The 25569-nt window shown below is 36.7% G+C and overlaps 1 protein-coding gene across 1 annotated transcript; it reads left to right on the forward strand.

Moving 5' to 3' along the window:
- The first annotated feature begins 1858 nt into the window (after nt 1-1858).
- LOC139729661 (aqualysin-1-like) lies at nt 1859-23547 on the forward strand. The gene is made up of 8 exons (XM_071640587.1): nt 1859-1966; nt 2667-2807; nt 3403-3532; nt 6549-6670; nt 9067-9208; nt 11529-11713; nt 22625-22796; nt 23370-23547. Exons 1-8 carry the CDS (start codon nt 1859-1861, stop codon nt 23507-23509), a joined length of 1140 nt encoding a protein of 379 aa, XP_071496688.1. The 3' UTR covers nt 23510-23547.
- The last annotated feature ends 2022 nt before the right edge of the window (nt 23548-25569 follow it).

Here is a 25569-nt window from a genome sequence, read left to right on the forward strand (position 1 = left end):
TAAAAGTGGCATACAGAAGAAATGATTAATAGTATTCCCGTTTTGTTTTTGTCTTTGTGTTTTTCGCTATTTTGCGATGGGTGTGCTATACGGCCCATGTATATTTTCTTTGTTTTTAAGAATACCATTAAAGCTATTTAAAGTCGTCCTGGAAGAGACTGCCTTATACTGTACACAAACCACCTCACAATATCATCACTTATAGTTATGCGTAATACATTATCAAAATGAATGATTATAATTGTTGAATGAAAATATGGTATATAGTGATTTCACTCCTCTTCGTCGCCTTGGTTTTGTTTCTATTTCTTTTTCACGCTATAAAAAACTTTTTAAATGCCGTTAACAATGTGCATTATTACATAGCGATCTGAGCATAATGATGTTGGTAATGCATTTTGGATATCTAAATTTTCATCGCGCTTATTATAGTTGGAATTTAAAAGTTTAAGTTTTTTATGTAAGTCTAATGCATAGTACTGGGCGGTCAAGCTTCATCCCTCTAAAAATAGCAAAGAAATAAATACACTAGAAAGAATTCATTCATCTGTTCTGTTCAGTCGATCTTGTAAAGCTCGAAGATGGAAAGGTGAAGATACATTATTATTAAGTAGTATTCACCCTTGCCATGAAACATTTTTCCCGGTAAGTATGTGTACACTCATGAGACATTCACGATGTCTCGAATACGGCACAAGACACTCTATTTACACACGTAAGGGAACACATTGTACAGTACTCTCCGCGTAATCGGGTATCGCTTAAACGGGTACTCCGTTTAATTGGGTAGTAATGTCAAAATCATAAGTACTGTACTGAGAAAGTTCAGGGGAGAATGATATGCTTCTCCCCGTGAAGATAACAATAGTAAAGAAATATTGACTGCTATGTAAAGTGGGGCTATGATCGAGATCACTTGGAGGGTAAAACATCAGCCATAGCACAACTGCTAAAGCAGTCAATATTTCCCTTATATTCCGAATTGTCATTCACGGATGGCACCGCATTTCTTCGTGAAATTCATATTGTGATTTATCTCGATATCTTATCGATATTGCACATGCACGTCCTTTTCTAATCCTTTTTCGAAGCAGCAAATCAACGTTATGGAACCCAACAGAAACTTCTTCGTAAAGGATGTTCTCACGAGCTTTATGTATGATATAACATATTAAAAAGTGTTTATGCACAAGATCGTTACGCTGATAAAGTTGCAAAGTTTCTGAGAAAAAGTCAGTTTGACCAGGTTACAAGACTTGAGATTTGTTTGAAAGCCAAAATAGTTCTTAAATCAATATTTTATCTCCCTCTTGGTAGGATGTCCAAGTTTGAAAATATCTTTTGAGATATGTAACCTTCCTGTTTTTTTTACGTGTTGATTCCGTAAATTAGATCAATCATTTTGTAATTGAACACTCTCCTTCTCATGTATGTTTGACTGCACCGATACTTGCACAGCCTATTTCCTGAAAACTGTGTTCATCTGGGGGCCAGCCTTATTTTTGCTGTTGTTGCACTGGGATTTTGAAAATATAGTTGGACACATTATTCATATCACTGAAAGCCGAATTTGAGAATTCAAACATACCCGAAATCGGAGGTTAATGTTTAGCAACTTCATAAGTATTATACACCAGGAATTCAAAAAAAAAAGGGGGGGGGGTGGGGGCTTTACAAAATTAAAGGGGGACGTGTGCCCCCACTTTTCTTTTGTATTTCTTTTATTTCAACAGAAATTAAAGGGGGAGGGGCACGGGCCCGGTGCGCCCCTGCCTGAATCCGCCACTGTATATTTATTAAGTTTTGCCATGTTTTGTTATATGACTCCCATGTAGGAAAGTGATAGCATCGCGTGATCATGCATTCGTTGATCCTGACTCTCCTATTGGTCGTCACTGTGACCAGTGGGTTGCCAGCTGACAGGCTTACTGCAGCAATCAAGGACCGCTACATTGTCGTCTTCGAGGTACTGATTCAGCCATATTCACCATCAAACAGTAGCATATATTAAACTTTTTGTCATTATGAGATTAATCACAATTCTGGCTGGTTCAGTTATCATAATAACTATTATTTGCTCTATTTTTTCCCGTACCTGGAAGCAAGAAGTTGTATTGTATTTAGCTACAGGTAATGATTTTCTTTCCGGGGGGGGGGGGGGGGGGTGGATAAAACACACACTCGACGAAAAACAATGAAGAAATTATATCTAAACAACCAAAAGTGCAAAATGCAAAATGTTCTAATTAAGCATGATATAGCATAGCAAAGTTCATAAATTTGAGAGCATATTTTTTTTCAATATTTTAGACACTAATCTTTATATATAGTAATATTATCATATATATATATATATATATATATATATAACTGTAGATTAAGATGAAGATGTCTGTTGATGTTGTGTTAATAGACCGAATTACTGAAATAAATAATTTACGCTTGCCCTTAAAAACAAAGGTTGCTACTGGCTACTAAAAAGGTTGCATAATCAATAATTAATCGCATTGTATTCATAGCTTATAGATGCAAGCTAGATTTCAGAATTGAAAATAGGTTGAGTTTATTATGTCCATGACTTTTACTTTGTCCCTAGAAAAGGCTTTTTCTTGACGGACACAATGAAAACAGTGTGAGTGTTGCATTTTTAACCCTTCTGCGAACAGGATAACGTGGTCGTCGATGACCTCGTGAGGAGTCTTGAACTGGAAAGTTTGTCGATTGGCGGAAAGTTTGATGTAGCTCGCAGATACTACACAGCCTTGAAGGGGATGGCGGTTACTCTGGACGAAAGATCCCTTAAATTGGTGAGCTTCAAAAAAAAAAAGACAATGCACATGAACTAAATTCTTGATAGACCCGTTTTCATTACGAAAAAAAAAAGTAATTTGCCGGTGAAGTATTCATTTGTCATAATTATTAAGTGTTGGCACCATGCGATTCTAGTAAGAGTCACCACACCCTTTTGCTTTTACGATTACACGATAGCTTTTTCACACAGCTCAGCTCGAAAATAATCAAAAAGGATATCTAAAATCCACCTCATTTATCCAAATTCCTTGCATTTTTCATGAATGTTCTTTATTTTTTCCTGTCTGGGCTTAAAAATTAAAGCTCGTGAAGTCAAATGGTGAACGTGTCGTCCTCCCAAAATCATTACCTGAAAATAAACAGACCTTGGCAATGTTCAGTGTCTTTCAAATGAGATTTATGCTTAAAGAAAATAAATAAGTAACATTTAGAATTAAACGGGAAAGAGTTTCATCTAATTTCATTTCCAGCGAAGTAAACCTACACGATAGCATTTCACCTATTTTTTGTTATAAATCCCCCTGTAAGATTAGAGTCATTTTCAATTGTCAGAAAATAATCAGTGACGTTATGCATATTTTATTTCGACAGGTGAAACGAATGTCTGGAGTCAAGTACGTCGACAGCGATGCCATCGCCACGATCGACGATGTGTCATCTTGGGGACTGGATCGCATTGACCAGCGCGACCTGCCTTACGACAACACATTTGATATCTATGGTATATACACTCAGCAAAAAAAGAAAGTAAACACTTTTTCGAGGTCATATTTTTCATAGAAGATTTTTATGAAAATCAATGTATTATATACCATGTTAAAGGTAATTTAATTGCCTATTAAGCTAATAGATTAATTAGAAAGAAAACTTTACGCATAAGTAAGCACATTAGATTTTGTCCTCCAAGGCACAAAATTAAAAATTGCAAAAATTGACAAGTTCTCTTTTATTTGCAAATGCCCTTCACGATAACATTGACAACAAAAGACCAGTTTAACACAATGAGAGACATGAATGAAATAGGAAAAATAAGTTTTTGTTCTCTTTATCTCTTTATAACCTCTAAGAAAACAAAGTGGGAAACTAAGGGGGAAAAACAAAAATTTTCTGTCAAGTCAAACTTCAAATGACAAAGGGAATAATAAGCATAAAGATGGTTAAATGAGCAGAATTTCTTTATTTATTTCTTTCAATCTAGTGATTTAAGAATCCATGTGACAATTTCAAGAACCGAACATTATTTGCAATTTCCAAATTTGAAAAAAAAAACAAATTTCTACCATTTTTGTTAATTATTCCTTCTTCTCTCATTTCATTTGAATTTAGATTTGACATAAGATGGCGTATCTAGGGGGGGGCAAGGGGGGCACGTGCCCCGGGCGCCACTCCTTGGGGGCGCCGAAAACGAAAAAACGAAAAAAGAAAAAGAAAAAGAAAAAAAAAAAGAAGAAGAAGAAGAAGAAGAAGGAAAAAAAAAAAAACTCGCCCGGACTGGGGGCGGCGGGGGGGGGGGGGGGGGGGGAAGAAAACCAAATCAAACAAGATAAAAACAAAAAATGACAATGTTGATTGTGTTCACACAAGAATTCCATGTTTTGTAAGCTGAAATTTAGGCTCGCTCGCTGCGCTCGCTCGACAAAATGTATAGAAAAGAAGATAAGAACAAAACGTGATGATAACGCGGACAAAATGACAATGTATATCGTGTTCACACATGCCATTGTTAGAAGGCAAAATGTTACACGGAGCAGCGGCTGCAATTTTATTTCTTTCGTTCTGAAGCGATCGCCTGCTGGATCAAACGAGGGCACAAAAGGTGTCGAACATTACGGGGGGGCGCAAAAAAAATCAAACAAGATAAGAACAAACGTAATGATGACGCGGAAATATACAAATTTCGGCTCACTCGCGCAAAATAATTTAGAGTATTTTTTATCAAGTCCTCAGTTTGTTGGTATAAATCGTTGTCTATAAGGCCGTCACTATATCTTGATTAGAATTGTAAGATTTAATAAGCAAAAAATGGCAAGAATTCCATGTTTTGTAAGCTGAAATACAAAAATTTTCGGCTCGCTCGCTGCGCTCGCTCGCCAAAATTTATCAAAAAAGAAGATAAGAACAAAACGTGATGATGGCGCGGAAATATACGAATTTCGGCTCACTCGTGCGTACTAATTTGGAATATTTTTTCAACTCCTCAGTTTGTTGGTATAAGTCGTTATCTATAAGGCCGTCACTTATATATCTTGATTAGAATTGTAAGATTTAATAAGCAAAAAATGACAAGAATTCCATGTTTTGTAAGCTGAAATACAAAAATTTTCTGCTCGCTCGCTGCGCTCGCTCGCCAAAATTCATCAAAAAAAAAAGAGAAGAAGATAAGAACAAAACGTGATGATGGCGCGGAAATATACGAATTTCGGCTCACTCGTGCGTACTAATTTGGAGTATTTTTTCAAGTCCTAAGTTTGTTGGTATAAATCGTTATCTATAATGCCGTCACAATATCTTGATTAGAATTTTAAGATTTGATAAGCAAAAAAATGACAAGAATTCCATGTATTGTAAGCTAAAATACAAAAATTTTCGGCTCGCTCGCTGCGCTCGCTCGCCCCAATTTATCAAAAAAAAAAAAGAGAAGAAGATAAGAACCAAACGTGATGATGACGCGAAATATACAAAAATTTTCGGCTCGCTCGCTGCGCTCGCTCGCCAATATTTATCTAAATTTATTACATTTAAATCACCCTCAAAAGACCCCTTTTAAGTGCTTGAAAAAGCATATGTGAACCTTTTTTCTAAAAGTCCCTACCGGGATGGGGTTGAGGTTGAACACTTTTTCAGAAATTAGGGGCGCAATTTTCGCGCTTGCCCCGGGCGCCGTTTTCCCTAGATACGCCACTGCATAAGATGCTTTATTTTCCCCCTTTATTTTTAGTCTTCGTTGATCTTTTGGTCTGTAAAGATATCATAGAGATCAAAGGTTTATTTTTGCAACGTAATTCATGTTTCTTTTCGTGTGAAATTTGTTGTTTGTTCTTATTGTTCTATGGAAGAGCACATACGCATGAATGCAAATTGTTCAGTTTTGAAATTTTTACTTTTGTGCCCTGGAAGAGAAAAACAATGGTGTTCCCCTTTTTGATGATCTACCAGGTTGATAGCCAATTAAATTACCTTCAATATGGTATATAATACACTAGCTATCAGCCAAATATTCTATAAGAAATCTAAACTTGAAAAAGCGTTTACTTTCTTTTTTTTTTTTTGCTGAGTGTATATAGGCTTGTAGCTTCCACCGCGGACAGTCAGACCGCCCAATTTGTTCATGAAAAGCTGCAAACGTGATTATGAAAATCCCATACAAACACACACATTATGCAAAAGAGCAAATAAACACACATAGACGCACACACACATACACACACACAACAAACCAAATAATAGTCGGACGTAATCATACAAGAACAATAATTAATTTCAGTGGCTCATTTACAAAAAGCCTCGGCTGCTCGATAAAATGTAATAAACACCGGAAAATTCATAATCTTCATTTGTATGAGTTATCACACAGATAGCTTATAGAATATATTTCATTCTATACTCTGGTAGTGCAAAGTATAGCTCTACGGATGCTCTATCGTTCCTACGTAATCGTGTTTGATTCTTCTTCTTTTTTTGAATCAGCAAGAGTTAAAAGTTTAGAAACTCTTTTATCCATTACCGTTTATTTTCAGGCGACGGGACCGGTGTAACAGTCTACGTGTTGGACACAGGCATCAGAGACACTCACGTTGAGTTTGGCCAAGACGGGAGAGCTGTTAAGGCTGAAGCTGACTTTGTAGGAGACGGCCGGAACGTAAGTAACTGGTCCGTACGTTGCTTCACCCAGCCGTTACCTGGCAACAGGGTGAATGCACCTGCAATGGTGTTGTATTTTGTACAGTGTATTATTGTACAGTGAACGAGGAGTCTTTCTATTTCTCTCTCTCTCCTGTTCTTTCTCACCATCTTTCATTATCGCTGTCCCCTTCTTCTTTGTTTTTCCTTCTTAGCATCACCTGTGTACATGACGTTGTATGCTTTATTTTGTAACTGTTTTGTTGTGTAAAACTTGTTTTTTTTTTTTGTAGTTAAGTAATCCGATAGTTGGTTGAAACTGTTTATCATTTATTTGTGCACGAGGCCCCGATATTAAGCTCGGCCTACTGGGGATCCTCCTGTATGATACCTTGACTTTTATTTTCATTATCATTATGTCTCTGTTCTTTGTCACAATGATTTGATTACCTGTCATGCGCAAAATAAGCCATAGATTGGTATGAACCATATGTTTATTTCTGAAAGTGATCAGAGTTGATTATATTGTACCATACAGCAACAAAATGAAATGAAATGAAATGAAATGAAATGAAATGAAATGAAATAAATACCTTTGGCTCTTGTATACCACTCCATCTTCTTTTTAGTCATTTCTTTTTCTTCCTCTCATGCACATCTGTAATATTGGAAATAGAATGTTTGCAACGACCATACTTGGCTCCAGAAAACATGCCTTTTTAGGGATATAACCCCGGCGCGCTGGCGGGGAGCGCGCGCCGGGGTGGGGGTCGCCGGGCGGCCGCCTCGGGTGGGGGATGTAGAGTGGTACAGGTTGGGAATCGCGCGCGTGCCTGTGGTGATTATGATCGGAGCCTTCTACATTCATTGTACAATGTATTACAATTATTCTTTTACACTGTACTCAGTACATGTATCGTAATTGAGAGCTCTGATCATGTTGGAAGTGGTGCGCCCTCAGTGGCGGGGCGCGGCTCACGATATTGCTTGGCATATGTACACACTGAAGAATCACGATTATACAGCTGCACACTATACTCAATGATACTCGGTATTATGATGATATGTATTTTTTTTTCTTTGTCGATTTTTATAGAATATTATATGCTCAAACCATATATATATTTCTTAAATTGCATTCAATGATAATTTTTGCCCATTTTTTTGTCCCACCCTTTTTATGGTTGTTTTTGGTATGTCATGGTTCCTTCCTTTTGGATGTGCTTTTTTTCTTCTTCTTCTTCTTGTCCCTATTTATTGCAAATCCAGTTCTTTTTTATGCGACTCATGATTCATGTAACAGTGTATAACGACATACAGTTTTAATATTGTATATTTGCTCAGGGGATCAGCCTCGAAAGGCCAATGGCCTACTGCTGATTTCCTTCACCATTTATTTTAATTGTTATGTCAATCTGGAACACACACTTTTTAACTTTTAACTGTGATTATGTATTTATCCAAAATGATTTTTGGTTTGTATATGTATGTGTTAGAACTGATTGATTGTGTATTTATATGTTTTTACCTGAACTGTGGAAATAAACTGAAACTGAAACTGAAACTGAAACTGAATATTGATGAGGTTGTTTATTATGATGACGCGTCGTAATTCCAGATATCCGTCGAATCTCCTTTGCTTACTATTAATAAAAAGCCTCTTTTCAATAGGTTTTTGACCGCTTTCAGAAAATCCAGAAAATATTCGTTGCATAATCATCTTTAGTATGTGGATTTCTAGAAAAACATGACATTTATTTGTGAGAATATAGATATAAAACATGAAGTTAATACAACTGATTAATATATTGCCCTACATCGACGTAAATAGGCACTGAATTGATCAATGTTTAAGTAGTCGCCACAACAAATGAAATCATAGGCATGATTCGAACCTACGACCACAGCTGGTACTGGACAATTATTCAAATTCATGAAATTCTTCCGTCGAGTTTTGTTGTTATTTTTTGTACGTCGATGTAGGGCAATTTGTTAATCAGTTGCAATAAAAAATAACTCAACGAAAAAAATTGTCAATTTGAACAGAGTTGATTATAGTCATTAAGCCTACTTCAAAGACGAGCCGCCCCTTTGATTTAAAGAAATCGTACCAAAATCGTGAAAATACATAATTTTCAGTAGCAATTTTCCATGTAAAATGGGTGTTTAATTCAAATTTATATTTTGAGATGGAATTTCATTTGTGGCTAAGGGAATGCAAGGCCCGTATAAAGTTTGTTCTCTTTATAAAGGGCAGAATTATTGGTTTGTACATATACACAAGAAGCACACAATTCAGCCTTTGGGTCTGCAATGTACCAATTTTGTATGACCAGAATAAGCTACCATAAAATAAGCAAATATAGAATAAAGACGAATTCAAAGCCACTTTTGTTTTCTTTTTACCGACAACAGGGAGATGACTGTCATGGACACGGAACTCATTGTGCCGGTACCGCTGCGGGCGGTATACATGGGATCGCGCGAAACGCGAACATAGTCTCCGTTCGTTTGTTCGATTGCGAGGGCCGTGGGTCAGCCGCAGATATAGTGGCAGGTGAGGAGAATTACTCGGCGTATTGAATCATTTCGATTCATGCTCTTGACACGATATCCTCTCTTGGTAGCCATTCATTTGAACACAATATATCATTAATTTACATGTTCATACGATATCCCTTTTCATGTAACATTCATTTAATGTTATTCATCCCTTTCACTCAAACTGTCAAGAATAGTGATCGAATCTGTAAGGACCTCACAATGACCACATGCAGGCATTTCCTTACCATCATTAATCCAAAAGGGCCCAAAGGGGCCTGAAAACATACCGAGTCCTAAATCTTAAGAAACAGTGAAGACAATCCCACAGAGACTTTAACAGTGACACCAGGGAGCATTATTAGCCTAATCTTTAAGTGTACAGAGAGTCAAGAACAGTCCCTCTAACTCGTTCTCTCCGAGAGCCCTATAGCTCCATAAACACTACATGACGTGACCACCCTTTCCTGGGATACGATGTAACATCGCGCCAGAATTGTATGCTGCAAAAAAAAAAAAGAAAGTGCTGAAAGGTAGGCCCTACAGTGCCCTACTAAAATAGCTGTTTAATCTGCTGTAAATACTTCATGCAGCCATCGTATACTTGTTGGTTTCAAAATAATCCGACTCGATCATCTACTATATAGATTTCAATTATATGTTTATTGTTGCTGCTCATCTTATTACTCCAGCTCGAATGCTCAATATAATAAGAATTCCTAGGTAACAATCTGCATATGATAAGGAGACGGCTCCAATCCTTCAAGCACTGTTAATCTCTTTTCTTCCTCCTCTCTATTTTAGGTATCCCTGTTATGGCACATTTTGGTAGTAAATTACCAAAATGTGCCATAACAATCCCCTTCTTTGTCCTTCTTATCTGTCTGCTTATAGTTCGATATTCAATGCAATATGTTCCATCCACTACACATGTCATGAAATGATAGGTTGAAGTGTTTTTTTGTTTTCCATTCCAATTCCAATCAAAACTCTGAGTTTTCTCATGAATTTATTGTCATCTAAGGCAGTCATCCCAGTCAAGCACAATGCTTGTTGATGACTTTATCCTCCACATTGTACCTCAAAATATATAATTTTTCACTCGTACGTCATTTCCTTGTTGTTTACCTGTATGTCTATATTATGTTATACAAGTAATATTACGAGTCTCTGATTTTTGCCATTTTAATTGTGTATTCATTTTGTGTGTATTTCCTTATATTTTTAAAAGTGAACAAACAAAATATCAAAACTGAAACTGGAAGTTGGGTTATTCTCTTCATGTTTATGAAACAATAATAAAACTTTCAGTGCTTACCATCTGATGAGACTAACATCACTTTTCTTTCTGAACTTCTCCATTTCTTTATGGATCATATATTGTACCATGAGATTGTTATTTGTCACTGCGAAGCATATGAAATTTATAACAGAGAAAATGCAAAACGTCACTAAAATATACTAGCATGCCATTGTATAACTGTACAATTTACGCGATATTTCATTTACAGCCTTTACTGCCGCAAAGTCTCTCAAAAATAGTCTTACACAAAGTGAACACAGAAATTTTACAGACAAATAAAGGAACAGAGATACAATGGAGATAACATTGCCTAGTTGACAAATTCTTTATACTTTGAGGTAGAACAAAACATCTCAACTCAAGCTCAACATCTAATTTGCAATGTTGTTGTGATAGCTGTCACCTGGAAAACAAGCTTCCACGCCACCGACATCACATTAGGCGTTTTCACATCAGCCCGATAAAAATCCAAGCTCGAGATATCTTTCCCAAGTCAGAAAATATCGCGCTATTTCGAAACATCGGGCTGATGTGAAAACGCCTATAGATGGTCGAGCATTCTTTGTGATATGCCTTAGCAATGAAACCAAGATTTATCCACAAAATATTATTCCGGTCAACACTTTAAAGGAAAACCTTTGCTTGGTTGACAGAGACAAGGCACAAGAAAGTTATTATTCTTAATACCTGGTTCGCTACTTGACACATTCAGATCTATCAAAGGAAGAGGTTGTGAGAAGTTATGAAGTTCTGCAAAAGGGGAAAAAGATATAAATCAATTTGTTCCACCAGCTCATTACCAAACTCTAGCATTAAATTACTGATAAAACCAACTCTTCTCTATGTGGGCCTTGATGTAAGACCCCCTGTGTGCCGCATTATTCTGAGACCGCTGTGAACTTTTCTTGAATTCTGTTCATGAAAACTTGGTTAAAGCACTCCGGTGAATTCTTTTTTTTTTTAATACAAGCTAGTTAGAGGAGAACTTTTTCAGAAAATCGCATCTAATGATGTTTATATTTCCCGCTCCCAGCTATTGACTACACTACAAGTATCGCCACCCTACCAGCGGTCATGTCAATGTCCTTTGGATTGTTCTACCGTCCGGCAGTTGATGAAGCAGTGGCCGGAGCTGCGGCAGCGGGGATCGTCCCCGTGGCGGCTGCGGGAAACTCTGACGCCAATGCGTGCTGGTACTCGCCTGCACGTGCTCCAGCTGTAAGCGCGTCTCATTTATTCTGTCGGTCGTTAGTGTACTGACTTCTAAACTATAGATCTCAGTTAATCTCACATCTGTTCAAAAAAACAAAAACAAAAAATTGGACCAGTACCTGTCGCTTCCTTTTACGTACAAAAGATACTAAAGTAAATATTGAGGGGAAAAATTGAGCAATACAATCTTGCTAAATATATAATTAGATGAGGTTGATAAGGGTGCTCGTGTCACACTCAATCAAATTCCCCATATTTAGGGCTTTTAGGCCTATGTCTTATTCGAGAGATTATAGCAATGAAGGACAATTATAAAATGGGTTCAAGAATGTAGCCAATAGGAAGCGCTGAAATGAGACACACCTCCTTCCTTTACTTCAGTACAATTGCACTGCCTGTAATCCTATAGTAGATTGCCGATCGTCTGTGCGCGCGGCGGCTCCTTTGATGAATTGCATGCATACGCGCTGTCAATCCTGTAAACAACTTCTAGTTCGGGCTGCCGGCCGGTGTAGCGGCAGATAGCGTTCCGCGGCGTTTTTTGTTCTAAAACAGTATCCGCCGGCAGATCGTGTCCTAACACTGGCGGATACTGTTCTGAAGCGCAGGTATCGTTAATATCGTTGCTTCTCACTGTGGTTTCTTCTTTTCGCTGCTTCTGCCAATGCGCCCCTGCTTGTTCGCTGCTTCCATTTCAAGTTTCACGTACAATACCTCTATATTTGCTGCTTCCGCCCCTCGCTGCTGCTGTTTCGCTGCCTCCACTTACACTCCAGACCGGTATTCCGTGGTTGATGTGGAGCAGCTAGCTCTGGTCCGCACGTATCTTTTTTTTTCGTAGCCATGCGAGAAATTATCTTATAAATATTCATTACGCAAGCAGGAAAAGCCTCGATTTTCGTCGAATACGTCTCGAAAGGTGTCAATGTCAACTTTGGATGGCCGTAACTTTCTTGTTATTTTAGCAATATCTACGAAATTTTCATATTTCATTACATACATATTTGGTATAATTTTGAAGAATGTTCAAACAAATTGAATTTGTTTTGGTATGATTTAGAGATAGATTAGTATTATGGTAAAAATGCATTTTTGCTAGAAAAATATGAAAAAAAATGAATTCTGGCCTCAGAATTAATATGAAGATTAGTATAACCCCCTACATAATTGGTATTATCATATAGATAATTTCCTTTTCTTTAATTTGAGACCAAAGTCATGATAATTGAACAATTTCATCAAAGGTTACATGTATTTTTATGAGATACTGACATTTTCACCATGCGTTACCATGAAAACGGATTGTTGACCACTATGGGACACGCTTTGACCTGTTAACATAGCATTTTTGAAATCTACGCACAAACTTGGTCTAGATGAAGTAGATTTAAAAACTATATGTATAGGGTGCATGGTAACCCCCCTTTCCGACTCAGCTAAGTCCATTGGCCATTATCCTACATGATGACACGTCTTACAGATGAAAAGACTATAACTTCTTGCGAAATTAGAGTACACTATGCCACTGAATTGAAAATTGATGCTCTAAAAGGTTTCCTCCATTAATTACAATCTTGGTATGACAAACAATGTATATATAATGGACCTACTGTTGAAAAGATTATGAGTTCTAAATCATCTTTGACTTGCACAAATCTCAAATGAGTAGTGGATTTCAATTTATCATTGAATCTGGTTTTTTTTTAATTGCCCATCTGTTTTTATTAAAGAAAAAAAGATGGCCCTGAAACATCAACTTTTTTCTATTTGTCTATTAAATGAAGATGAAATCGTTCAGTGTGTATAAGATTGCCAAATATTAATTTCGACATCAAAAGAGAAGTTTTAGAAAAAGAAGACAGATTCTAAATAAAAGGTGTGGATTGGACACTTATGGCTATCCCAGATTTTTCTCTGCTCTTCTTACTGTTATCCTAACACAAAGTGGTCACAAAATGTTGATTTAGAAAGCCACTTGTAAAGTGAAGAATTCAAGTTTTACATATGGGGGAACTATATTCAGCAATTTAGATCAATATTTCTATGTATTAGCTAACTGAACATTTGCATAAATATAATAAAAGATAGGAAGCGGCCATGCATGAGAAAAGATCTCCTCGTTTGGAGATTTTTGGGCAGTGAAAATGTGAGGAGCAAACTCTAAGTCAAATACCAAGGAGAGTTTGTGCAAAGTCACATAAAGCTTCCAAATTTCTTCACATATTATTGAAAAATAGTAATTTGGGGGCTGTCCACAATTCGTCGGCGTTTTCACGAACCGACGCTATTTCGATTTTGGTCAAAATTTTCAAAATCGAGATATTGGTACCAAATGAAAGTGCTTTCAAAACTCTACCAAATCCCAAAATTTTAGATCACAAAATTAATTATTCTTAATTTTATCAAAGAAAGAAAAAAACGACGGTACTCGAAATATCGAGAAATTGAGAAAAAGGGGTTTCACGAACCGACGCAGTAAAGATACGCCGGTTCGTGAAACCCGAATTGCTAGGGTGAAGAGCAATGCGGGTTTTACGAACCGTCGCAGTTGCATTATTTTGAGCTTTGTTCAACTTACTGGCCTAGAATTAGGTTTTGGCCCTAATCCAGATCTCAGAGTGAGAACCAAACCATCTGAAAGATGAATGACGACCTAAGCCAGCCCACTGTCCACGAGTGAAGTGAATGGTAAGCTATAATCCTATTAAAATCATGCTCAAAATAACAGTTTCAGTTGGACTACCATAACCATTAATTGCGGTAGAGTGTAGTCCCATGTATTCAATCGCGTGATGCTTATGAAGCCTAGTCTGTAAACGCCATCCAATTTCAAATTAGATCCCAAATCATATTATTTATAGTTTCTTTTCAACTTGTGTCGTTACTTCTGAGACTACTGAGTACTGTAGTCGTAACGTCTGTGTGCAAGACATGCAAGATGTCAAAGTCTCGAAGACACTCATGGCTATGCCTTGACTTGAGTTGAAAATGAAATCATGAGATTGACAAAGTAGGCCTACTAAACTAAAAAAAAAGTAAAAAGTCTGAAAGTAAAACTCAAAGGAAGAGTAAAGAATAAAGTTAGACATGTTAGACTTTAACTTTCAAGTTTAACTATTAAGTCTAAGTTAAGACTTTACTTGTAATGCCAGTTACTAAAACTAAGATCAGCTGAAGTCTAAGACCAAGTCAAATTAACACAGAGTATATAGTCTAGCTCTAGATCTACATCTAGACTAGTGGTAATAGTAGGTAGAGTCCACCCATTTTTTCCCCCAATTTTTACTTGTCCATTCCTGAAAAAGTTACTGGTCAGTGTCCAACAGTGATTTTTCCTGGTCAGGGACCGTCGGACCAGTGCCAGTGTGCAGCGTTGGTGTAGAGTACCTAGATGTCATCTATGACAGTATGTGGTCTAGTGATACTACCTAAACACTACGAGTAGTACTCTACAGGTTAGGTGGCTTTCCTGTACAGTGCAGTGTTATAGTATACTTGTGAATTCAGCCCTAGTACCGTACTGTGTGTAGATATGTGACATTATGTCTAACGTTAGTTCGAGTGGAGTACCGTTGAAGCACAGCGGTGGGGCTTTTTTTCCCTAAAACTTGTGAATGCGGCCCAACCAAATGGCGTTTACATATTCACGCGTGATTGATAGTACAGTAGCGCTGTCGATTTCCACAGCATCCATACATAATCTTTTGTCCTTTCTTCTTTCCTTTTTTCCCTTTGTTCTTTCACCCTTTTTATTCTTGGAATCGAAGGACTTCTAAGAAATGTCCCTCGACTGATTTAACAGGACTCTTGAGTCCTGGTAAACCTAACCTAACCGAGTAACCGTTAACATTTGTTAGGCCTAACATAACAGTAACACTGACTTAGCCCTGTATTGACTTTGTCTTTGGCCGACTTACTGAGATGGCGAGTCTAACTCTTTAACGTTAGTCTAAACGTAGTCGTTAGATCTGTCAGTGTCAGTGTCACCGGTTATTGTATATGGTGCCATCTCTAACGTACGTTAACAAGTTGATGTTAGTTATCTATGTCAACTTACTGAGTCAGTAATAGTGGTACTGTCATCCTGTTGGATATCGCCGCAATATCATCCGTGACGTGTTAATTTCGTGTCACAAAGACAAAAGTTGCCAAGATCTAATAGTATTAGATGTCTAGATCTAGATGTAGTCTAGATCTATAATATAAATTTTGTGAACCACTGGTAACTTAAAAGTGAAAGGTCTAGACTTCACTTAGTCTGTAATTAGACCAGACATTCATGAGGCAAAGGCCTATTTAGTAGATCTATTCTTATTCTATTTTAACGTCAATTCCTACTAACTCGCCACGTGTTATTCCTAAGGCCAAGGACTTCCGGGTTAGTGATTTTTTTTCTCATAAATACCAAACAACAGACGTGTTTCATTTGCATTCTTGTGCAGACTTCATGAAAATATGTGCAGTATCAAAGAAATATGATGCACATGACAATGCCAGTGTTTTATAGGTGAATGGTTAATACCTTTAAAAGCTGAATGATAATGTAGAGTCTAGGTCTAATTAAGATGTTACAGTCTCTGATAAGAAACAGGTTTGATTGTCATAGACTGTTTCCCAAATGCAGGTACATGTAGTAATATTCAGCTATTTCAATGCAATGCCTTGTTTACAAATACATGTAGATTTATATTCATGTGAATGATAATTCAATTTCTACATGAGACATACCAAGTGCTAAACATAATATCTTGCATCAGTAAAATGTGTAAATGAAGAGACAATTTGAATATGCATCAAATACGAACAGCAGCATTTTTTGACATTCTTTGATCCTGCAAAGGCCTACCATTTTGTTTTATGTTTAATATAAATAGAGCAAAATAATTTCGACTTCAGTTTTGTTGGCTGATTTTTTTTTTCTTCTCAAAATTAAAGTTGTATCTTGTGCCATGATGTTTGATTTTAATCAAAAGTTCTTAATTTCTTTCTTTTCTTTCAGATGACTGGTGCCATGTAGTAGCGAAGAACTGGACTGTCTCAGAAAAGAAAAGGAAAAGTACAGGGTCGTGTACATCACCAACGGATGTGAATACAATGGTAATGTAGAGTGTAGGTCTAATTAAGATGTTAAAGTCTCTGATAATAAACAAGTTTGATTGTCGTAGACTCTTTCCCAAATGCAATTAGTAATATTCAGCTTTTTCAAAGCAATGCCTTGTTTACAAGGACATGCAGATTTATTCATGTGAATAATAATTTAAATTCTACATGAGACTTACTAAGTGCTAGACATAAGATCTTGCATCATTAAAATATGTAAAAGGCGAGACAATTTGAATATGCATCAAAAACAGCAGTATTTTTTTGACATTCTTTGATCCTGTATACCGTTTTGTTTTATGTTTAATATAAATAGAGCAAAATAATTTCAACTACAGTTTAGTTGGCTGATTTCTTTTTCTCAAAATGAAAGTTGTATCTTGTATCATGATGTTTGATTTTAATTGAAAGTTCTTAATTTCTGTCTTTTCTTTCAGATGACTGATGCCATGCAGTAGCGAAGAGCTGGACTGTTTCAGAGAAGAAGAAAAAAGTACAGCATCGTGCTGATCATCAAGGAATGTGAATACAATGGCTTAGGAAAGAAGACAATCTACAGATAGGATAGAAGGAAGAAATTGGGATGAAGGGCGACAACATAAGGACGGTATATCTACAGTGAAATGTGATTGTAAAGTGGAAACATGAAAGGAGATCCTAAGATTGAAGGTGAAAACAAGGCATTCCATTCTGTGATGTCGTAATTACAATTTTGCTACACTTTAATAACACTACAGAGAGACATTTATATCAAGGAAAGCTTCATGTGGATATGGAATGTTAGATTTTTTTAAGTGTTCATTGGTATGTATTTCATGATAATAAATCTTGAAGGTTTTGTGTGGTAATCATAACCTTGTGATAAATCTTGATAGATTTCTAAGTGCACATTGGCAATATTTAGATGATGCTGTAATCAGATTAAGTTCTATTCTCCTTTATTCTTTTATTTATTATTTTGTTGTCTTCAACCCACTTTGAATGTGTCACGTATGATTCTTATAAACATGGGAACATGCACTCCATGTAAATGATAGGACTTATAACAAATTGACATAATTATTCAACCATCACTAGACAGTTCTGTTATAAGATGTTCTTTATCTAACTAAAATTGTAAATTATGATACGTGTATGTTCCCATGCAAACTCACAACAAAATACAGAAATTTGATTTCTTTTAATAATAATTCATTATGTCTCTAAATTTACAATTAAAGAAAGTGATTGCAATAAGGATGTCAAACATCGTATATTAAAATAATAGATTATTCATTTGTCTCCATCCGTAGTAACGCACGCAACTGCAGTGTGCAGTTTGTAGGCTGCTGTGAAAAAAAAAATCACAGGCAGCCCAAGCAGGATTCGAACCACGACCTCTGGATTACTAGACCAGCGTCATAACCACTAGACCACCGGAGTGCCCTGGCGCTACCTTTACACATGAATAATTAAGTATAGAAGGGCTTGGGGGCGCTTCGAAGTTTACTGCTCTTATTAAATATGTACATGTCATTTGCAACTCAACTAAAGATGATTAAACACACTGAAATTCTTACTTTAAATGATATTCATAATCTGTTTTTCTTTTCTTTAATAGCTTGGGATGTACACTTTATACACTGTATCGGTCTACATTTCGCCTACAATATGGAATTCTTTACTTCGAGACGTTTGTTTTTAACAAACAAAAAATTAAGAGTCCTTTAAAGGTGCTGTAAAACAGTGGTGTTTGTTTGTTTGTTTGTTTTTTGGTGGGGGGGGGGGGGGGAGGGGAGTCAAATTAGCCTTGGCCCCTCTCCGCCGTCTTTTTTTTTCCCTTTAGCTGCATATTTTTTAGTCATCACATGAAAATTCGTCTGCATCCACCCCGTAGTTTTGCTGATGACCTTTCTTTTTAATTATTTTAGCCACACACAATTTTGGCTGAATTTCCCCAACCCTCTTGTGAATTTGCTAGTACATGTACTAAAACACATTCTCAGAATGTGTTTATAGTACCGGTGGATTAAGGATTCACAGGGAGGGGGGGGGGGTCGGCCAAAATTTCTCTTTTTCTCATATGTAACAAGCCTTCGGGGCGAAAGGCTGATATTATGGGCTTTCTACACACATTTTTAGATGCTAATTATTGGTTAACAAGAGCATGATCATTTATGTTGTGATTAATTTGTTTCCTTATATATGTATGACTTCTATTAGAGACTTAATTGGCTTGGCACTCCTTACATCGACCTATTTTAGACTCCCATTTCCCTCTCTCTCTCGTGCTTTTTCTCTACTGTCCTGTGAATAGTGTAACTACATGTACATGCAGTACCTCTTCTCTTTTGTATGATATACATCAAGTTTTTATCTGAGCATATAGGTGTTGCAGCACTCTCAAGCTTCATGCATATGCAGTAACATCTTTGTGTGGTCATATACATACATGTAGTTATGCTTGATATATTAATTTGAGAATGTTATTCTTTCTCTTGTATATGTTCCGTCCGCACTCTATAGATGTAAATGTACGATGTAAGATTTGGTGTGCATGTTCGAACTGTGTTCCTCTTTTTGTGAACACACAAGAACTGATATAATAATGAACTTGAATTACACATATTCTTGAATCTTGATTCCATCTCCATTTGCAATTAGATATGTATTGATTTATGGAGCTCTTCCACAATTGTTATCCTTCCCATTGTCATTACTCATCTCTGAATAATTCAAATTTGATATTCTATTGCAGACCTATGTTTCTTCGATTACATAATGTACCTCTTCAATATATTGCTGCAAAAGGCATAATAAAACATGACCATTATTATATATTTAAAATGAAGCTTGAAATTCTGATAGTGTCGATATTCATGTATTTTTAGGAGTTTATCAGTTTCGAAGAGTGCATGCAGGATGAGTTTATGTTTTTATATGATCAGGTGCAGCTATCATAGAATCTGTTGAGCAGGAAAGAGAAAGATGGAAAATGAGGAATTATGAGTGAATTCGCATGCGAGCCAAATGACAATAATGACACTGATAAAAATTGTGACAAAGTAAATGTCACAAATATGTGGAATAATAAGAAATAAAGAAATTAATATATTATTTCAGAGAAAGAAATAACAGTGCATGCATGAGTATGAAAGATGAGTAAATACAAGTAATTATTATTGACTGGCACGTCTTTTTCCCAAGATTTAGCGGTATCCTTCATCTTAGAACAAACATTCATAATTATGAAAGAAGTGAATTGAATTTGAATTAAAAATAATGTGAAAAAATGAAAAAGTAAGTTAATTAAGTAAAAAAAAAACAGTAAAAAGTAAAAAATATGAAACACAGTATACCGAATACATGTATTACCAAATGATAGATGTCCAAATGCAAAAGTGTTAAATAATAATATATCCACAAAAAAGGGGGGGCAAAGAAATCTTTGGAACGATCAACCACAGCTATAATAACAATACCTGCGTGTACTAAATGAAGATGAAAACAATGACAACACTCTTTTTAGAACAATTAAGAGAAACTGGCTTGTATTATCATCTTAATTATCACTAAATGTATTGTAATCATCACAACAATCATTACATGACAATTAATTTCAATTAATAAGGTTATTGTTGATAAGCAGGTATAGCCCTAATAGTATTTGTATGTAAACACATACGAAAATGAAATAGCGACGGTTCGTAAATACACGCGTATTGCACGTTACCTATTGTACAGGCCCTACAGCGCGGGTCTCACGAACCGGCGTAATACAACTTACGTCGGTTCGTGAGACCCGCGCTTAAGTACATAACCTATGGTGCGCGCAAGAAACGATGGATTTACGAACCGACGCAGTGAGTTTGAAGACAGAAATATCGTAAATTTTTTGAATTCACACTAAAATTACACTATGGATAGGAAGAACAACTTCCACTCTCATCACCCTGTCAAAATTTTCACACACAAGACAGGAAAAGTCATTGAAAACGTTGTCTAAAACTTGTGAGATCTTTAAACGCGATTTTCTCAGAACTGCATTTTCGCTCAAAAACGAAATAGCGTCGGTTCGTGAAAACGCCGACGAATTGTGCATTAGATATCTCGATTGATATAACTTTGGGACAATTTCACATGGCTGAAGAGCAAGTCTCAGATTTATTGAAACCTAAAGGGTGCCTAAAAATGTCCGCAGATTATAAAAATGTCAACAGATTATAAAAATGTCAACCGTGAGTCCCTGTAGCGTATTCAAAGAGAGGCATAAGTCCCTGTTGTGTATTCATAGGGAGGCAGAATTCACTCCATCTCGTGACGATTCATGCAGCATTTTGCTTACTAAATGGCTGCCGTAAAGCTCGCGCAACTATTGGTAGCAATACAGTAGCCACTTGGAACCTAATCCGCGCAGCGCGGAACTCTTTTGACAGTCCCTGACGAAGATCACGTGCACGCGGCAGGTTAAGCAACGCTATTACAACGTAGTAGCCTGTACGTACAAAATCCGCCGCTGTACAGTATCTGCCGTAACTAATCGCGGCAGATTTCAGCCCATGTCGGAACGATAACTGCCGATTGAAACGATAACTGCCGGCGGATACTGTTTTAGAACAAAAAACGCCGCGGAACGCTATCTGCCGCTACACCGGCCGGCCGGCCTGTCTTCCCTTGTGCATAAGGTGTGGCGTACGTACGTATACTCTACTATACGTACACTTTGTACAGTACAGTAGACCAAGCGTTATGGGACCGGACGCGTACATGGAGTCACTTTGAAGAGCAAATCCAACGATTTAGCAGGTTAATTCTCACGCCGTTTTCAGAGTATGTTGTCTAGTAGGCCTATATGAGGAGTCTATATCAAGTCTTTAAGGTAAAGGGTGCATATTCTATGTAAAATAAGTAAGTTTTCATGCGGGAACTTAAGTGTCCGGAAACCCAACCCCCCATTATACTTATACTGTATGTGCGGGACTTCCGCGAGTGCGACGTGCGTAAATGTTTGGGACGAACATCTTCGGACGTCTTGACCCACAAAGGGTCGTGAAAAATGCTGAAAAATGATGTTAGTTTTCGAATTTTCGACCCATTTTATAAAACAAATGATGCACAGGATTATTTCGTGGCGTTAGTGGAGGCGTAGCTCACTCTCGGGTATTTACAATGTAGTGCAACATGCACTCGGCTTCGCCTCGTGCATGTTTCACAATTGTAAATACCCTCGAGTGCACCACGCCTACACTAACACACTCTATCCTGTGCATCATTTGTATATTATCTCCACGTGCGATGATTTTTCATTTCCGAGGTTACTCAAATTTCCATACCCTGTCTCCTATGTCTATGATACATTGGCTTTTCCTTATGTCCCTTCATAGCCTAAATGCTTCGTTTAAGATTTTATCATAAAAACAATCATGATGATGATGACGAGATGACGACGATGATGATGATGATGATGATAATAATAATAATAATAATAATAATAACAATAATAAAGGACATGTGCAGATACGCAACTACTGGATAATGATATAATCTACCGTGCATTACAAAGTAGTAGTCATTACATACTCAATTGAAACTAAGTATGTAATTTTTCAGATATGCACCTGGTCTTAAACACTATCGTAGCTTCTTGTCTTACAAACAGGGGGGGGGGGGGTTATTCCATAATAATAATTTCAGAGCAGCATACATGAAAGCTCTGTCACCAAGGTTACTAGTAGTTTTTTTATTTCCTTTGAAGGATATTTCGACAATGTTTGATTCTGAGAACTTCATGAAATGGTAAAATCATTTTTTATCATCATTTTTCCTCTTATATTCCAGGCCATCACCGTTGGTGCCACCGATAACACCGACACTCGTGCCTACTTTTCCAACTATGGGAGTTGTGTTGACATCTTCGCACCAGGTGTAAACATTGTCAGTTCAATTCAAACTAACGACACGGCCACTGATGCATGGAGTGGTACCAGCATGGCCTGCCCACACGTTGCAGGTGAGCAAACAGACAGAAACATTTACAACCAAACATAATTCCCTCCCTCCATCTCATACCTCCCCCTCCCCTCCCTCTCCCGCTCTCCCTCCCTCTCTCTCTCTCTCTCTCTCTCTCTCCCTCCCTCCCTCTCTCTCTCTTATTGTAGGGTTCTTCCAGCGAGCCTTGTCGGCACTATTACTCTTTAAATGTCTGGCACTCGTTTGTACGTTTGAGTATGCATATTACGTGTATACTCATGTGCAATGGTATCTTGAATATGAAACCAAATTGAAAATCATAAAGTTAATTGTACATAAATATCTTTAGAGTTTAATACCAACTTGACCATGTCAAGTTCTTCTTATTGCAACTGATTGCACTTATTTACGTTGATATAAGGCAATATGCCAATCTGTTCCAATATTATAGAGTTCTTGTTTAAACAACACTACATGTTCGATAAGGTGTGCGTGCTTATCGATGGAGCAAACGGGCATATTTTGAAGGGGAACGGTTAGGTTAAAAGATAATTGTATTGCTCATATACCAATACAAAACAACATGTGTGCATGAATATTCTTCTTACCCCAGGAGTGGCTGCCGTACTACTGGGCAACAATCCTGGTATGAGCCCATTGCAAGTCAGGGACGCTATTCTTTCTGATGCTACCAACAACAGGCTTACGGATGTAGAGTCTGGCTCGCCCAACAAACTCCTCTATATCGACTAGATTAGTGACTCATGGTTCTCTGCCAAGGAACGCCCGACATTGATTCGAGCACGAATGCAACGTTTCCCATGTTTGAATTAAAAAACAACCAAACTATATGACAATCCACGCTATATTGTTGAAAATCAATCAAATCACTGCCGGTAATAAATTCATTAGATCAACGATTATGATTTCTTCATATATTTTGTCGTATGATGATACATAACGTCACATGTAGGCCTACCTTATGTGAGGAAAGTTGCAAAGCTATCAATTTTGTAGGCAACCTCAATCAACCAACAGTTTTGATTGATCGACCAATGAATGTTGGGTAATTCAAAATGGCCAGGAATATAGCTTACGTGCATCTGCTCTGTTTTGACAGGTGACCTGTTTCCTTTGTTGCATGATTTTGATAACGTCAGCATTTCAAAAATGTTCCGTCAATATTTTGTTGTTCACAAAGCCTACATGATTCCTTTCTGTTGTCATTGATATTCCGATCATTTGTATTGGTTGAATGTAATAAAGAATCATTATGAATTCTTCTGCCTTTTCCTTGTCAATTACCGACAAATCATTCTGACCTGTAATGTATAATTTCACGGCATTTGCCGTCATTTGACTGATTCGTATAGGAAAATAAGTCGAAAGCAATCTCTGAAATAAAAACTCACGATAGTATTCAATTTTTCATGTGTGTAGTACCTTGAGACAAAAAAAAAAAACCCACCGGTGTTAAAAGTGTCAAAAGCGTGATTCCCTGGAATATATTGAACGATGATATGTATCTCGGTGCATATTCAAGTCCAATGTTACATTTAGTTATCTTTCTGTCTAAGTAACTAAATAACTCTCTCTTCATATATATATATATATATATATATATATATATATATATATATATATATATAATATATATATATATATATATATATATATATATGAGAGAAAGAGAGAGAGAGAGAGAGAGAGAGAAAGCATAAAGAGTGCATAAATCAATCACACGCAAGGTATTGATGAATGTATTTGCAGTTACTCTGGAAAAAAAAAACACGTCCGACGTAAGCCAGTCATTCGTAATTCTGACGCCCTGTAGGTTTTATACAGAATTCGACAGGTTCCCGAAGACACGTGGTTACTAAGCAACTCACCCTAAGATTTCACGACATTATCTTGAATCACTTTACACTGTAAGTGATACAATGTCATACAATGACGATACTGAAAAAACAACAACGACAAAAACTTATTATTAAAAACCGTAATAATTTGTGTGGCGATTGGCCGGAGATGGCGCTAGATAGATTTACTGTAGTCCCATTATCGACTTCGGGATACGATTTAGCGGTCGATTCAGTTAAACTTGATTTCCCTAACGCACGCTATCTCATTATCCCTTTATCTCATAATATTTATGATGAAAATCTTCTGGAGAAAGTTTATGAGAAAGCAAAACCGTTTTCAATTTTTTCAACAGTCGGATTGCTTCAACGTAACAATGGTGTAAAACGAACATTCCAGTAGTGTCCGAGCCAAATGAAAATGTTGATTAAGTGAGATCTACCCCTGGAAAGTCAAGTAATACTATTTTACTAGTATTACTATAACTACTACTAAACTACTAACAATGATAATAATGATAATGATGATGACAATAATAATAGAATCATTATTACTGTTATCAATATTACTGTTATTATTGTTATTATTATCATTAGTAGTAGTAGTAGTAGTAGTAGTAGTAGTAGTAGTAGTAGTAGTAGTAGTCGTCGTCGTCGTCGTAGTATAGTAGTAGTAGTATCATTATTAAATAATATATGGGATTTCCAAGGTGCCTAATCCATCTAATAATATCAAATGCTCTATGTGGAACTTACTCAAGATTCTAATGTTATCACTAAAGAGGAAAAATCCCGGAATATTTGGGAGAGTTTAAGAATTTAAATTGAATAGCTTGTAAAGATTTAAAAAAAAAACGATCCACCTCATTGTGATGTTTACATCCGCATTGCAAAATTTAAAAACAAAAGCCTCCTAATTCGATAATGAATATATGTTGAGATAATAAAAGACTG

This window comes from Diadema antillarum, unplaced genomic scaffold (genome assembly GCF_040938485.1).
Source record: "Diadema antillarum isolate AM-2024a unplaced genomic scaffold, OU_Dant_1.0 seq00000248_RagTag, whole genome shotgun sequence".
Taxonomy (NCBI): Eukaryota; Metazoa; Echinodermata; class Echinoidea; order Diadematoida; family Diadematidae; genus Diadema; species Diadema antillarum.

Excerpts from the sequence above, each read along its gene's own strand:
- LOC139729661 (XM_071640587.1), top strand. The coding sequence starts at position 1,859 with ATGCATTCGTTGATCCTGACTCTCCTATTGGTCGTCACTGTGACCAGT. Across the intron at positions 11,714-22,624 it reads CGCCTGCACGTGCTCCAGCT|GCCATCACCGTTGGTGCCAC; the intron begins GTAAGCGCGTCT and ends CTTATATTCCAG. Across the intron at positions 22,797-23,369 it reads GGCCTGCCCACACGTTGCAG|GAGTGGCTGCCGTACTACTG; the intron begins GTGAGCAAACAG and ends TTCTTACCCCAG.